The 16,936-nt window shown below is 30.7% G+C and overlaps 1 protein-coding gene and 1 long non-coding RNA gene across 2 annotated transcripts; one reads left to right on the forward strand and one right to left on the reverse strand.

Annotated features, from left to right (window-relative positions):
- The first annotated feature begins 231 nt into the window (after window positions 1-231).
- On the forward strand, window positions 232-1,639 carry LOC111241458. Its single transcript, XR_002667438.1, has 2 exons — window positions 232-367; window positions 1,165-1,639. It is a non-coding gene; the product is annotated as an uncharacterized LOC111241458 (long non-coding RNA).
- Window positions 1,640-11,588: 9,949 nt separating this feature from the next.
- Window positions 11,589-12,834, reverse strand: LOC106758965. Its single transcript, XM_014641979.2, has one exon. The coding sequence runs from the start codon at window positions 12,564-12,566 to the stop codon at window positions 11,808-11,810; it is 759 nt and encodes a 252-aa protein (XP_014497465.1). The 5' UTR covers window positions 12,567-12,834; the 3' UTR covers window positions 11,589-11,807.
- Window positions 12,835-16,936: the final 4,102 nt, after the last annotated feature.

Genomic DNA, 16,936 nt, shown 5'->3' on the forward strand with positions numbered 1-16,936 from the left:
ATGTAATTTATATACGGATTATCCGTATGTAATTTATATACGGATTATCCGTATGTAATTTATATACGGATTATCCGTATGTAATTTATATACGGATTATCCGTATGTAATTTATATATGGATCCGTATGTAATTTATGTACGGATTATCCGTATATAACATTAGCTACGACAGTATTATATATGGATTTTTGTCCGTATGTAATCCGTATATAACCAAAAATTATATACGGATTTTAGACCTTATATACGGATTTGGGCGGTAGATAATGACGTTTTTTCTTGTAGTGAACTTCCTCCAGAGAACTTCAAATGAGATGATTTTTTTTGTTGGAAGGTAGACTCAAAGAGCTTTCATTTGACTATAAGTACGTATTTTTTGGACCTTTGAGTTGAATGTAGTGAAATCTTCAAAATCGTATACGTTTACTAAGCTTCCTAGATGTTTAGGTCATTGACCCAAATATAAGGCCTAAAGAAAGAAATATGTCCATATTTACAAAGCTTAAGAGAAGAAAATCAAGATTGAACACCATCTCCAAAAGAGTAAAGTCCTTCTTCTTCTTCCATCCTCCTAATCCTAGTTCAAGTTGTAGCTCTTTGGATGGATTCCCACCAAGCTCCTTAGATGGTTTTCGTCAAAACGTGTTTTTAACATATTAACCAATTAATCTACAAAGGATATGTAATGATATATTAATTGATGGAATTTATTGACAATCAATTGATTTTGCCAATTAAGTTAAATGAAACGATTAAAAGTTAGAATTAATCGACTAAGTATTTTAGTGTACACATCCTCTATTTTAAGACCTCTACTCAATGTACGGTCTTAGACTTTTGAAAAGACTTTATGAAAATTCTTTTGTACCTTTCCATTTTAGATTACTGAGTTCTTGAGAAGGATTAAATGGGTGTCAAGGGTGTTGATTGCCTTCATGATTCATTGCTCTGAACCAAGGTGAATGTGTGTGGAGAGTTAACAAAATGCCCATGTTTGATTGTTTCTTATTTTCTCTATTGTATTGATTATGTGTTGTTGAGTGTTATGGTGTGTCCAGGTGATAAGCACTCAATATAAGTTAATTGTAATAATATGACACTTATCTTGTTTCGATTATGTTAAATATCTATGTTAATCACCATAATTTTACTTGTTTTGCAGGTTTTGATGAATTTTAGAGTGAAAGTTGAATTATTGAGAAAATAGAGAAATTTTGAGCAAAATACAACAAACTAAATTCAGCGTTGCTGCTACGTGGAATCTAAGGCTTGAGCCACACAAAGAAAACCCACCATGGAGGAAAACCTCAAGCTTTAGTTGAGGCTTAAGCCAAGAAGAATCCTTCACCTAGAAGTAATCTTAGTAGGCTTCACCATAGAAACACAAGTCCTGAGTCATAGAGGAAACCCACCTTGGGGGAAACCTCACAGTTGGGCCGTGGAAGCCACCGTTGAAGCCACAATGTTAGTGTCTACAAAAAAAAAAAAAAATTCTCCTCTATTTTCGAGAGCTTTTTGGAGTTTCCTCCATGCATTACCTTATTTTCATATATTATGAGGAGCTAAATAGGTGTTGAATTGAGATGTTGAAACTCTCTTGTATTTGGTACTATTTTTATTTATGAATGTTTGCTTTTGATTACATGTTTGTGAATTACTTCATACTTGTTGGATGAACTGATCACTCATCTTATTTCACTAGATTGAGATTAAGTGAAAACAAGTTTCAAGTTCTGGTCCAATCAATTATCATGTATGTTTTAGATGCTAGGAATAGATTTAAGCTTACAATTGGATATACAATCCTAATGTTAATTCACGTGATCCATTCAAGAAGTCATTTTGAAATCTCATACTAAAGTTTGGTGATCCTAGGCTCTAGGTGCCAGGAATAGACATAAAGTTACATTCAAAGAGAATTCCCAAGACTTGGTTATTTGCGACATCATATTTAACATAGATCTATTACAAGAGAAGGACAAAGTGGTGGAGTTGAACTTCAACATGTTATAATTATCTTAAAGTCATTCACTTTTAATCAAAATTGTTTTCCAACATTTTTTGATGGCACACTGCCCAACAAGTCCTCTCCATTGTCCTCTCTACTTGTATTTTCTCTATATTTTTGTATACGTTTTTTGCTTGCATGGAGCATGGGTCACTATAAATACCTAGCTCCACCATTGTATTTGGCACTTTTGAGATGAATTAAAATTAAATTTCTAAAATGCAGAATTAATTCTTCCTTGAAAGTCAGGCTAGAGAATCCTAGGGATACTCCTCTAGCCACCTTCCAAGCACACACCTCCATACTTTCATTAATGGAGACAACTAATAAGGAAGCTGTAGATGAAATTGAGGAAGAAGAGGAGGATGAAAGAAGAAGAGGAGGATGAAAGAACAAAAGAAAAGGAGGAGTTCTTTGACATTTTCGTTTTTAATTTTCTACATTTTAATTTCCTTGAACTTTAAATTCTCTACAATTTTTTAAAATTTTTGCATTGCTTTTATTTTCTGCAAAGTTTTAGATTTGAGTGAGCAAGAATAGAGTAGGTTGTACATGGATTTTGATGTTTGCCACTCAAGAAACCTTTTGAAAAATGGTTGGACCATGAACTAAAAAATGGAAGCTCACACTCTAGGAATTGCAAGTTGGAAAAACAAAGAAATTTCAAATTACACTTTAAGAGTAATATGGTGATAAATTGAGTAGTAGTTGAGAATTTTGTAGATTAGAATGAAAAACCAACCAAATGAGAGTGCAAGGTTCTAAAACATAGAGATATAAAGAAATGCACCATTTAAGTATCATCTTACTGGACTTTGTGCCAATTCTATTATGGAACCCAAACATATAAGATATGGAAAGGATCAAGGCACTTCTTTATCGAGAAATCTGAAAACCTAAGCCCAATGGTCAACCTATGACATTCTTTGACATATCTTTTTTGGACGCTACCCTTTAAAAATACACATATACTTGAAACAGATTCTAACCCACCTTTTTCACTGAAAAAGATAAGGAATTCAATTTATGTGTGGTTTAGAAGCATGGGAAAAAGGTTAATCAAGGTGAAAAAAAATTGAAAATGCAAAAAGAAAGCATGGAAAATCAAAAGTAAATAGAGGAAAATCGGTTTGAAGAAAGCATCAAAAGAAAATGTACATGAAAATGAAAATTAATAAGGTTGAAAAAAAATTAAAAAAAGCATAATTGTGCTTAAATGATTGATTTGAATAAGGTTTATTATGATTAGCTTTATTAGGTTTGGGAATTAAAGAGGCTTAAAATGTGATTTTTAATTGCATAAATTATTTTGGATAGTCTAATGTTTGTTGATGCAGCTAGAATTAAAGTTTGAATTGTAATTTTGAAAAAGAGAGAAAGGGCTATAGTGTAAATAGAAGAAATGTATGGGCTTCTCTACAATTTTGGAAAATTAAAAAGGGCGTAAATGGAATTTAGGAGACAATTTAGTTGATATTTTAAAGATAATTAATTAAATCTAGAAATATCAACAAAAAAGATCTTCTAAATATATTTATAATTATCTAAATCTTTTAATTATTTGGAAGATATGAGATAAAAGATCATATCAACAGAATATTCAGAGTCCAAGCCCAATCAAGCCATATATAAGGAGACCTAGGGGAGATAGAAATCAAAACTCGTTCATTCACTTAAACTCCTCCATTGGAAGCAATCATCCACCACTCCTCTCATTTTTATTTTACCATGTATTCTACTCCATTCATGGAGGGCTAAACTTCTAAGGCTATTCCACTGTAATTTCATTATGGATTCTAAGGTTAAGTTAAATTAATAAATTTATATCTTTTGATTATTGATTTGAGTTATCTTTCTTCTATATCTTTCATCTCTCAATCAAGTTACAAGTAATGGTTTTTGCATCATAAGGTGTTTGAATCTACATGCATGTTGATCATACGAGTTCAAGGGTTTCTAGGTTTGATTGAGAATGTACTTTTATTGGATTTAGGAACTTTCATCTGATTATACACATTTTCAACCAACCTCACAACATACACATTTTCCAAATTCTTCTAAGAATCACATTTGTAACACCCTAATTTTTGGGATGTCACGATTAGGAGAAAAAAATTAAATTTTTAAATCATATGATCATTGAGGAAATCCAAATTCAATAAGTCTATACAATTAATAAAAACTAAACCATAATTCCAATTGATTACAAAGTAAAATTTCCAATAAAATATTTTATTTAAAATAAACCCGTAAATTTCTCACTTCTCTCAATTTGCTTATCGTGTTATACCGCATCCGAATTATTTGCATGATCATATGCTCTCGTATAACGATCATGCTAGGTGGAAACCACAACCACAAACATAGGGATGAGCTAACTAAGGATATATCATAATAAGCATAATAATATAACTAGCAAATGTTAAACATTCATCACAATCATAAACACATCAACAGTTCACCGACAACTTAAATATGGCCGCCCATCATCATCACAACCAGTGGTATATTTCCCATACACTACCATACCACCTAATCAACACACCAATTCAGTACAACTCACACAACACCCTTTTCCTATATCACACAACTAAAGAGAACCTTTTTTCCGCATCACACGGCCCAAAGGATCATATACACCCGAACCATCCTTTTCCCGCATCACACGGCCAAAGAGAACCCCTTTCCTGCATCACACGACCAAAAGAGTCATCGTCTCTTTGTCTATCTTATTCCTGCATCCCACGACCAAAAATAATTTATTTCCTGCATATCTCACAGCCGAAAGAGTTATCCATACTCAAATCATATTCTCCAACAACCTTACTCACAACTTAATTCTCCCATAGAAACTTTTCCTTGACAACCATCAAATAATTATCAACATAACCAAGTTCAATTAAAACAATGGATGTACAAACCCTAAACAATAACCCAAAATAGAAAGAAACCCATGTTAACTCCCCCTACCTGGTCTCATACGATTTTTGTTTCCAAGATCACCAAGAAAGCTTCACAACGTCACTGATGCTCCTCCCCCTTTCGATGTCCCATTCTCGGCTCTATTTTCTCCTAGAAAATGCCTTTTTCTCTCCCTTATGTTGGTTCTATAAATCCGATATCGCGCAGCGGAATAAGGGATTTTCAGCGAAAAAACGTGTTAGAGTCAAAAGCCAAGATAAAATGGTTCTTTTAGAAATCTTGATTTTCTTTTAAGACTTTTAACAAACGGTTTGAATGCTAAAGAGATATTAAAGAAAATCAACACAGAGATTTTATATAGGTTCAAATAAGAAGATTCTACATCAGTTGTTAATTACTATAAAGAGTGATTAACTATTTCACTAAAAATCAGTTTACAAATTACAATCAGATAATCAAAATAAAAGATCCTAAAACACCTTCCTTCGACAAACGAACGGAAGAACATGCTCAATCAACTTGAAAAGAACCACTCTGACCTTAGACACACTAAGCGCGAGCTTATCCTATTCACAAGGCTTGATTGAGCAACTCTAACACTTGAGAACTTCCCTAAAGAGTTTTTGTATTTTCAAATGACTTAGATTCTTTTCACTCAGAAAGAGCTTCCCTTAGGTACACAACTCTAATACTCTCAAATGAAAAGTTACTTTATAAGAGTTGCGAAGACCTTTATTTATATAGCTCAATGTTTAGAAAATGAAAAGACATCTCCCAACTACCAAATATAATCGATTATCATAAGTGGTAATCGATTCTTTGTGTCTGTTATGGGGTTTTCAAAATGTGATAATCAATTATCCTAAGGAATAATCGATTATTTGCGTGACTTGGACAATACTGAATCAGACAAAGATAATTGATTATCCTAGCAATAATTGATTACATGCATGAGCATTTCTTTTCCACTTAAGCTCATGATAATTGATTATTACACCAAATAATTGATTATCTGCGCAAGGTTTCTCTAGAAGGGAAAACTTCTAACTATACTTACATTTAACAAAGTTGTTCCTATACAATTTTTACTACAAAATGCTTTTAAAGTAACTATAACAAGAGTCTTCAAGTCTTCATCTTGTAACATCATCGAAACTATAATATCTTCAAGATACCAATGCTCCTCATTGAAATTTTTTTAGAATGTTTTTTTGATGATTCAATTTTGTTCATTAATTTGAATTCGTTGTTTAATTCTAACAATATCTTATTTGTTTTATTTAAGAGTAAAAAAATATCACGCGTATATTGGAAACATATGAAATATTTAAATTAATTTATGCTTACTTATTAATTTAAGCCTATTCAAAATTCGAATGAAAATAATCATAAGATAAATAAAATATTCAATATTCAAGTATGAATAAATTTGGAGAGATTTTGTCTCTCTAATTGATCTATTTTTCACTCTTTTACTACCGTTTTCAAAAGTTTTTTACATGAAATGGATATCTCCATACCCTATATCTTCTTGTTTTTTTAATGAAATATTGAAATAATCAAATATGGCAAAATCAATACTTAAAACAGGTTCGCGTAAAAATGTACGTATTGGTTCGCGTAATCATACTCGTAAAATACCAAAGGGAATTATTCATGTTCAAGCTAGTTTCAACAATACTAATGTGACTATTACATATGTACGAGGTTGGGTGATTTCTTGGTCCTCCGCTGGTACATGCGGATTCAATGGTACACGAAGGGGAACACCTTTTGTCGCTCAAACTACAACAGGATTATCGACGACCTAAATCCCTCGGAAACAGCCAAAAATTGTCGGTAACGACCTATTACCAACAGCTTTCAGACCGTTGATAAGTCGTCGATAAAACCGTTGTCGCTAACTTTACCGACGACTTTTGCCCTTCGGTAATTACCGAAGGACAGAAGCCTTCGGTAATTACCAAGGGACAACAGCCTTCGGTATTTACCGAGGGGCAAATGTCTTCGGTAATTAAACACTTTTCTAAAAAAATAAAAATTAAAGAATGAGATTCAGGGCCAAAACATAAGTACAACTCACCAAGGTCTAAAACAAAGGGTGCCTTATGCGGCAAAAGTCTCAAAACTAAACATCTACATAAAACTATAAGAAGAAAATGCCCTATAGTTCTTCAGGCCCAGAGAAAAAGAAAGGGGAAAATGAAGAAAATTGAACAAAACAAATACATAAAATTAGACATGGCTTTGGCTTTGCTTCCCTAATCAAGTCAACTGCACCACTCATGCCAGACAATTGGTTGCCTCATGCAATTGCTTGAATTGGTCCATTTGATCTAAAGCCACGACCCTTCCACGATATCCACCCCTAGTGTCGCAGCAATGAACTACAACAAAATTTAATTACAATTGTTAAATAAAATTAAATAAAGCTTATTAGTTAACTTAATATTAGTCACCCCTGGTACGTATAAGCATTAAGTTCCTTCATATATAGCATGTATTGCATCACAATTTCTCAAAATGAGACCTAGTATTTTTGTTATACGGTTTGAGTGATTAACATTTTGTTCATTCACATAATTTGAAGCATCAGAAACAACAATTACAATAAATTCCTTCACTATATCAGAAAAAAATAATTCCATGTCAAGCAATGAGCATCACATCCAGTTTATGGACATCCATAATGTTTTCCCTAGCGTCAATGAACCAAAATACAAGTAATTACTCCTTTCTCTACAGTTTTCATTAGTAGATAGCTATCCATATTGATTTACTCAAGGAGATAGATTTTACTAGCTTACTGTGAATTACAATCAAATTATAGAAAACGCTCCACGTAAAAATAGTAAGCTATACAAATTAGTGCAGACAAACCAATATGGCACAACAGAGTCTTTCTTAAAAGCATAAGTTACCTGTTAACAAAGAATCCTCGAAAATGATGGAAAGCACTTTGCGTAAATAGAGTGAGGGAAAAATGAAGGAAGTAACAAGGATTGCAACGCAAGGCCCATAATGTATTCAAGAAATATGCTTCGAATCTTTAAAGGATGAAAAGGAAATTGAGTTAGACACTTAATGCAAAATGTAGAAATTAAGGAATCAACCAATAAATAAAAAAGCTACCTTTAGCCTTTGTTCTTTTGATAAGATTTGGGGAAGATGATTTGGGGGAGATGATTTGAATGGATTTGAGGGTAATTTTTTTGTTGTTTTTTTGAATGGATTTGTGGGTTATTGAGAGTGAATTTGAGGATAAAGTTTGTGAGAATTAGTGTAGAATTTGATTGATGTGACAGATTTAAAAAATTAGTTTAATTGGTAGAAATTAAAAATTACCAAAATGTTCCTAAGTATTAAAGTAATATAAAATGATATTTGTTAATGTTATATTTAATTGTAAAAATATTTGTAAAGAGTAAAAATTAAAATTAAGTTTAAAAATTTGAAAAAATTATAATTTAGTAAAACAATTCAAACGTCCCGAAAATTATAATTTAGTAAAATAACTAATTTTAAATTCCACTTTTTATATAGAATTGCAAATATGTATCTAACGTTACTGCAAAACAAAAAGCAATAAATTGTATAATTATTTATAAAACATTAAAAGTAATATTGAGCATATTTATAACCTCAGACCAAATAAGTGGATCTTGAGGGGCATGATGATCCAAATTCTGTTTTGGTATTTCTTCAAACCACTAAGGGCAAAGATGAGATTTCAGATTAAATCACTCTAAATCTCACCTTCACAGCGGGTGACCGAAAATATGGATATCTCGCAAATTCACTTGAATCCTTCTTCGCAAATTCAGCCAAACGAACACATTCCATTTCGCAAATTCGCGCTTTGCATCTCTCGTGAATAGTTAATTCCCTTAAAGCGAACAGGGTCTTAGTGTACATTTGCAGCTGGACAATAGTTAGTTGGTTGACAAACAACCCTTGTGATAAGCTCAACTAAATATTAAGGGTGTGTTCGCTTCCGCGGAATACACTGTTTAAGGGAAAAAACAAGAGATGATTTGCGAGATTGATCACGTTCGTTACGGTTGATTTGTGACAATTTGCGACGATGGAATTAAGATGATTTGCGATATATGCGTTTTTTTATTTCCTCACTATCTTGGTGCGATTTGCACTGATTTTCAACAAAATGTCATTTTTGTCCTCCTAACTTTTTTACGGGCACAAACGCTACTGGTGCTTCTTCGAAATGCCACGTTGAAGCCAAAGGATTCAACCCTCATTATTTGACAGTAAAATGTCATATATATTCAAAGACAAGGTTTTTCTCCAAGCCTGAATGGAAAAGTTTTTGCATTTAAATTAATTTTTTAAAACCATTGTTTAATTTAGGTTAATGATTTATTTCTTCATAAATATTAAATTTTACTTCAATAAAAGAAACACATCACTCTTTAGTAAATTAGATTAAAAATATATTATATTTTAAAAAAATTATTTCAATTTACTAATTTACAATTTTTTTATATTTTTAAAATTAATTTTAATAATTATTTTTTTTTTCATTTTATAAACATTTTTAAAATTAAATCTAACATTAATAAATAACATTTTATATCACTTTAATACCTAGGGACATTTTGGTAATTTTTAATTTCTACCAATTAAACAAATTTTTTAAATTGTCACATCAATCAAATCCTACACTAATTCTCACAAACTTTACCCTCAAATTCACTCTCAATTACCCACAAATCCACTCAAAAAAACAACAAAAAAATTACCCTCAAATCCATTCAAATAATCTCCCTCAAATAATCTCTCTCAAATCCATCCAAAAGAACACAACATAAATGAAAAGAAACTACATAAGAATAAATATATATAAATTCACATAATCGAAATTTTATTTTAAGTAATTCTCACCTACTAGAAAAATTTCTAAACAAAAACACTTACCATTTGTTTGTTTATTATATATTACTTAACTTTTTCATTTATATGATTTTCCACTTGTATTCGTTCTAGATTTTTATCTTAATAAAATTCTATAGATTAATTTAGTTAACGATACCACTTTTTTATAATATTTTAAGAGATAGATTAAAAAGATTTAATACTTCTTATATATGAGTTTTCTGTATAAATATTATGTAGCAAACATTATAAGATAAATAATGACATGTTAAATCATCTCCCAATTGGTCATAGTCATCGCTTGTATGAGTATGAAAAGCCAACTCTAATAGGAGATTCCACGAATAACATGTTGGGTTCTGCAACATCACAGATACAACAATTATTTCTTTAGCTGTGTATATTTAGTAGTGGTCATCATCATACCTCTGTTCCATGAGAAGTTATGAAATTTGAGACCATGGCATATGTGGTTTCATAGTATGACCTTGTGACATGTACAGAGAGTAGGGAATGGAAGAGCGCCACCCAGCAACGAACCTCCGTCAGTGTCCACACCACCAAACTCGCACCGTCAAACTGCGACGAACCGGCTGACCGCCACCAAAGTCGCAACCCTAAGTTTGGGAAATTTGGGTTCGTTTGAGGAACAAATACTCAACTTAAAAGCATAGTAGGCGTTATCGAAGGGCAAATGCTCTCGGTATTTAATTTTTACCGAAAGCCTAAAGGCCGTCGAAAATAAGTCTTAGATAATATGTGATATTATTGTAGCAGATCAAGGAATGCAACAAGCAGAAATTATGATAAAAAGACCTGATTTCAGAAGAGATGCATAATTAAGGACTATTCGTAGAAATGGTATATTATTAATTTTTATACTAGATGTAACTCTTGTGCCATCCAATGGATGTAGGTCTCCTATAAAAAGAGTGAACCCCTTTTAATTTATTGTTCCCTTTTATAATTTTTTTTTTTTGCAAAACTTAGTTAGTGTTGGTTTAATAAGGTTACAATTAAATTCCTTGAAGATAATTTTAAATTGACTAACTTTATTCTTACATGCAGTAAACGATCTTGAACTTTACATCGGACAATCAGACAATCTGTAGACTATCTGCCCATTCATTAAATGATCTACTCCTTTAGTTGATTATAAAAACAAGTAATCAAAATAAACAAATATTCTATTAAAAATATAAAATTTTATTTAATATAAAAAATATGATTAAAACTCAATTAAAAATATTCAAATTTATTACAAACTTAAAAATCTAATTAAACAAAAAGTAAAATATAAATTTTGAATTAAAATGACGAGTCTCACCGAACCACTTAAGTTCATTAAACTAAAAACAAACAACTTATCAAATTAAATAAATTTCTGTAGCAAAATTAAAACATTTGAGTGACTTTTTTCTCATTAAAACATTCTAGAATGAAACTTGAAAGAAATAAACTACTTTTCCTAAGAAAAAATACTTTGGATGCTACATACCCCTGTACACGCTACAGAAAATTAAGTACGTTCTACGTATATAAAATTCAAGCATAAACCCTACGTCTAAGAGAGAGATGCCGCAGTACTATGATCATACATTTCTAAACATTGAGCACTTAAAGAAAAAAAAATAAAAATAAACTACAATTTGACCTTTCAATAATTTTCAAGAGAGTATTTTATAATAAAAAATATGATTTGACAAACATAAATTTTTTATATTCATTTAACATTATATTTCTTTATTTTTTATTTTTTTTTAAATATTTTACTTTATAATATTTTCGCCCTCAGCCGCTTCTTCAACAAAGATCGTTTGATAATAAATCATTCATTTCACCCATTTTTTTTACATGAATCGTGATTAGTTAAATAAAAATGCCAAAAAAAGAAAGACCAAACTTAATCTAATCTAACTTCTCCAATCCTTTTTTTCTTTACTGGAAAGAAAATTTGAAAATAGATTCATTGAACATAGTCTTCAGAATGAAGGGAATGTTTTGCCAAAACGTCTTGTGCAGAACCCAACCAAGTTAGGCTTATACGGCAAAAAGGACTTCTTCTTATTAATCATTCTCAGTTCTCTGTTCTTAACATATAAAGCCTCGTGCGCTGTCACCGCCGCTTTTTTCTTCTCAGCGAAACCATTGCCTTTCGGTTTTGCAGCGACCTCTATGCTCCACCGCTCGTTCATCCTTTTCTTCTCCGACGCCGCCGTCAGGAACAGATACGACTCCTTCCCCTCGCTATTGCTCCGGCGAAGCAAATCAAAAAGCTTCCACTTCTTTGACGACGATCCTGTCGAATTGCTTTTCTTGCATTTTCTCCGCGAATTCGGCGTCCACACGCAGTAGGTAGCCGCCGGGACTCCCTCCAATTCATCCGCCTCCGACGAAGATGACGAATCCGACATCGGAACCAGTAACAGATCGTTTTCGCTCCGGTGAAGATCGTCTCCGGAGATAGGGAACCGGAGGACTGCCGCGCCGGAATCGCGCCCGCCGGCGATGCTGCTCCCTTGCCTACTTGATATCTTGCGGTTGAAAATGGGGAAAAACGCGTCGTCGAAACAGGCTTCATCTCGAAACGCCGCAAACTCGAAACTCGCGTCATCGTTTAGAGTCCTGAAGTGATCTTGTCCAACTTGATTATCGACGACGGCGAGTTGAATGGTGGTGTAGTAGTTGAAGCTTGGACACGTCATCGAATCTAAATACTCCTTTTCTTGTTCTTTCTGCATTTTTTTTTTTTCAATTTGGAGCACAACTCAAAAACGTTGCTTTTTGGACTTGTTTTTCTGATCTCTGGCTTTTCGTGCAGATTGAGAATGATAGCAGAATAGCCGTGGACTTTGTGTATTTATAGGATGGAAAAGGAACGTGGAAATCAACTTGGAGAAGTCCAGGAAGTTCACAAGGTATTATAATAATCATTTAAAGAATACAGAGTTTATAATTTTAAAATACGTCAGGAATGATGCAACTGTAACTGCTGTATTGTAATTGTAATTATTAATATAATTTATTATTAACACTTGAAAAAAAAAATAAACTGGTTTCATTTAAACCATATTAATTTAAGGTTTAAACCTTTCTGTGGAAGCAAATGTAGAAGGAAAAAGAAAAATTAGTACATTAGGAAAGCAGTTATAAATTTTAGAGATGTACATAATTCCGGTAACACTATATATATATATATATATATATATATATATATATATGTGTGTGTGTGTGTGAAATGAGTACTATACGGACTAGTGAAAATCTTTAATATGGATGTATACATTAATGTTCAAAGAGCAATGAACATGAAGAAGGTTAGCGTACACGATGAAGATGAGACAATAGAACAATGTTAGTAGACTTTTGTTAAAATACTAATTTCTATTTATATAAAGATAATATTTTACTATATAAGTTTACTTTTTTTTTATCATTTTTTTTAAACTTTATTTGTTGTTTTAAACACGTTTCATTATAACATTTGGAAAATTTATACTGTTTGACACATTTTTGCTTCAATGTTAACTAAGAGATGTGTTTGAAACAACAAATAAAATTAAAAAAAATTGATAAAAAAAAGACTAAAACCAGAATTTTCTAAGGTTGAAGGACTAAATTGTACCATAGTTTGAAAATGGACTAAAACCAAAATCACCCCCAAAGTATAGGGACTAAAAACATATTTAACCCTTATCTTTATCAACTAAATAAAAATTAAATTTCAATAATTTTCTTTTAAATCTACGTTGATTTGTTTTTTGAAAAAAAATCTTCTTCCTTTTATTTGACGCTTTGTTTAGTTTTCACATTTCCAGTTATTGAGATATATAATTAGATTTTGTTTTATGGCGTGTCTTGATTCACACGTTTTTCCATCCATGTTTGCGTATGTGACTGCGTATTCCTCAAGTAAATAATTTTTTGTTTGTCGTTATATTTTTCTTCCCCTTTGTGTCACTTTTGACAGTTGAACAAGATTATGCGAGGAAATGAAGGAAGAAATAAAGATTGTTTGCGTTTGGATATGATGTTGTTTTCTTTTGGATGTCCTTATGTCCATGTTCGGTGTTATTGTCATCCACATGAAAGGGCATAATCATGAATATTGCATTTTCTTTTTTTTCTTTTGGGTCACAAATTACGCTTTACTTTGTTATTGGGGAACAAACAGGCAATGATGGGTTAAAAATGTCCATGGATTCAACATATTTAAACCATTAGATATATTAGTAAAATATATGAACGAATAAGATTAATGACAGGATACATACCAGTAATGACAGGAAATTTGCAATTTAACCCCTCCATAAAACCGTAATTTTCATAAACTGTAATTAATAATGTTTAGACTATGAAAATAAATTATCTTTTTAAAAATAATTATTTATATTTTTAATAATAAATTAAATTATAATATTTTTGTCTTTTTGAGTTTAATTTATTAAATTTGTATATCAATGGTCATTACTAATAACAATTTATATTATAAGACAACACTAATTAATTTTCATTTACATTATATTATTTTATTTATTATCTAAATTAATACTAATTTAATTTATTATTTAAAAGCAAAAAAATCAAATATTCATTTTTTCATTTGTTTATTTCTGTTAATTATTTAATAAATTATTATTTGATGACTTTAATATTAATTTTTACAAATAAAAACTTTACATATATTTTTTGAATTGTCTTGCAAGAATTATTAAATAAATAAATTTTATTGAAAATAATACAAAATAATAAGAAGAAACATATATAAAGAAATCCGCTCAAGACTGGCCAATTTCCAACAAGAAAATATAAACAAAATAAATTTTTGTCTTTCATGATCCCTAACCGATGATATACCTGAAATAATAACTGTTTATTTTTATAAATAACTCTGATATGGATATATTGATGGATTTTGTATTTTAGTTTATCCGAGAATAAAGTTTGCATTATGTTCACACAAAGAAATTGGATTAGTTTCTTTTTTTATTCTTTTATTTTTTTAAGTGATGAATCTTTTGAAAGAGGATTAAATCGAAAAACTCAATAATAATAAAATTTGATTCAAATTTAAATAAAAAATTCATACAATTTTTAACTTAAAATTAAAAAAAAAAGACTTATACATTTTTTCTTATATATTATATATTTTTTATTTTTAATCAACGTAATACTGAAATTTTGGCTTGAAGTCTTAACACGGGTAAAATTGATCATATTTATAATTAATATATTATTTAGATAAGAAGTACCAAGATAGCATTCAACTCAAAATTTAAGAGCAACTCACATAACAGTGGCTCAAACTTACATAGCAAATAAAGAATATACATATACATACATACATATATATATATATATATACATACATACATATATATATATATATATATATATATATATATATTACACGTAAGCAAACTCTTCTATTGACAGAATCGACAAGCAATTTTTAAAAACTTTCAACAATATTGTATATGATAGCTTATTAACCTTCAATAGCAGGTATGCTGCACAGGTAGAATTAACCTAAAAATATCATCATTCTCATTAATATTTTTCGTTCATTGAAAGAGGTGCAACGTAAAATGATTAGGTTTAATCGTGTATGTGTAACGCAACACATGATCTAGCATTAGCATATTGTTTTCAGCGTCGATGATTATGCCAAGTACAAATTTTTTGGTGGTGGTCGCAATAGTATAATATTAAACAATTTATCACATAAATAATATGCCTGCCACACGCCCTACAAACACACATATAGCGTGTAGGTTCCATTGCATCGTGCTTTTATGCAAAATAATCTTGTTGCTTACTTTGTATGCATCCTATAAAATAAAATTAAACCTTTACATGGTATGCTTGTTAGGACAGGCCATAATTAACTTACAAACCTTAAATTATAATTTATCTATATTCTCTTATACTTAAAAAAACTTCAACTATTTTTACTAAAAACTAATTATAGTGTTTAATAATTCAGTTTAAATATATTGAACTTTTTCTATTTTTAGTACAGTTAATTATTAACTGTGGTTTAAGTTTCATATTATTTGTTTTCTTGATCACAATTTTCTCTCAACCTTGTTACATTTTTTTTTTCAATAACTACCGTCAAAGGGTTCACTGCCGTCGTCGAATATATATATATATATGGATGATGATATTTGAACAACATTTTTTTTACAATATTTAAACATCGTCTACGTGTCATTATGTGATTTGTCCAAAATTACTTCACAATCAATGATAATAATTATAAATTACTCCATAATCAATAATAATAATTATAAACATCAACATGGACCAATCACTGAATGACACATAGACGATGTTTAAATGTTGTCAAAAAAAATTGTTGTTCAAATATCATTATCATATATATATATATATATATAGTATAACAGTAATTAAATTGTGATTTATAGAAGTGAAGACACACAAATTTGATCACACAATTTACTTGCTGACACATTTTGGAATATTATAATTAGACTACTATTTTTGCTAATCACTCTTAATGCGCATGTCCAGGAAATACCGACAGACCTTTGTTGGACACTCCTTCCACGGTTAATGATCCCTTGGGGTAGCCTGGTAGTAATGCTTCTCACCTCATATCGCTACAATTTCGCATCAAAGGCAACTTACCCAAGTGTCGAATCAGTGAAACAAATAATGATAGTGGTAATTGGTTCAACTTTTCTTTCTTTTCCTTCCAATAAAATTTGGTTACTCTTATCCAATCTTTTATATGTTTCTAATTTGATTGAGGCCGTATCCAAATCAAATTAATATGCAATTAAATGTAAAACATGTAACAGATTCATACTGAAGATTCAATAAATCTAAATATATCAAACAAACACATTTAATCATACTCAGATTTATAAGAATAAAAGCGGAAGCAGAAAGACCAACCTCCCGCCGTTGTTGTACGCTTGCCTAATTTCTGGTTTCTGAACCCTTGCTCTTAAAACACGATGGTGATGTATATGAAGGAAAGAGTAGGCTCAGTGACCTGATATGAAATTTTCTGTAATCTGTAGTACTCTAAAAACCATCACAGAGTATTTAATGTTAAAAGAGATTGTGGTGGAGAAATCAT

Source organism: Vigna radiata, chromosome 4 (assembly GCF_000741045.1).
Source record: "Vigna radiata var. radiata cultivar VC1973A chromosome 4, Vradiata_ver6, whole genome shotgun sequence".
NCBI classification, from domain to species: Eukaryota; Viridiplantae; Streptophyta; class Magnoliopsida; order Fabales; family Fabaceae; genus Vigna; species Vigna radiata.

Bases quoted from the DNA above. Each gene is read 5' to 3' on its own strand.
- LOC106758965 (XM_014641979.2), bottom strand. From the start codon at position 12,566: ATGCAGAAAGAACAAGAAAAGGAGTATTTAGATTCGATGACGTGTCCA.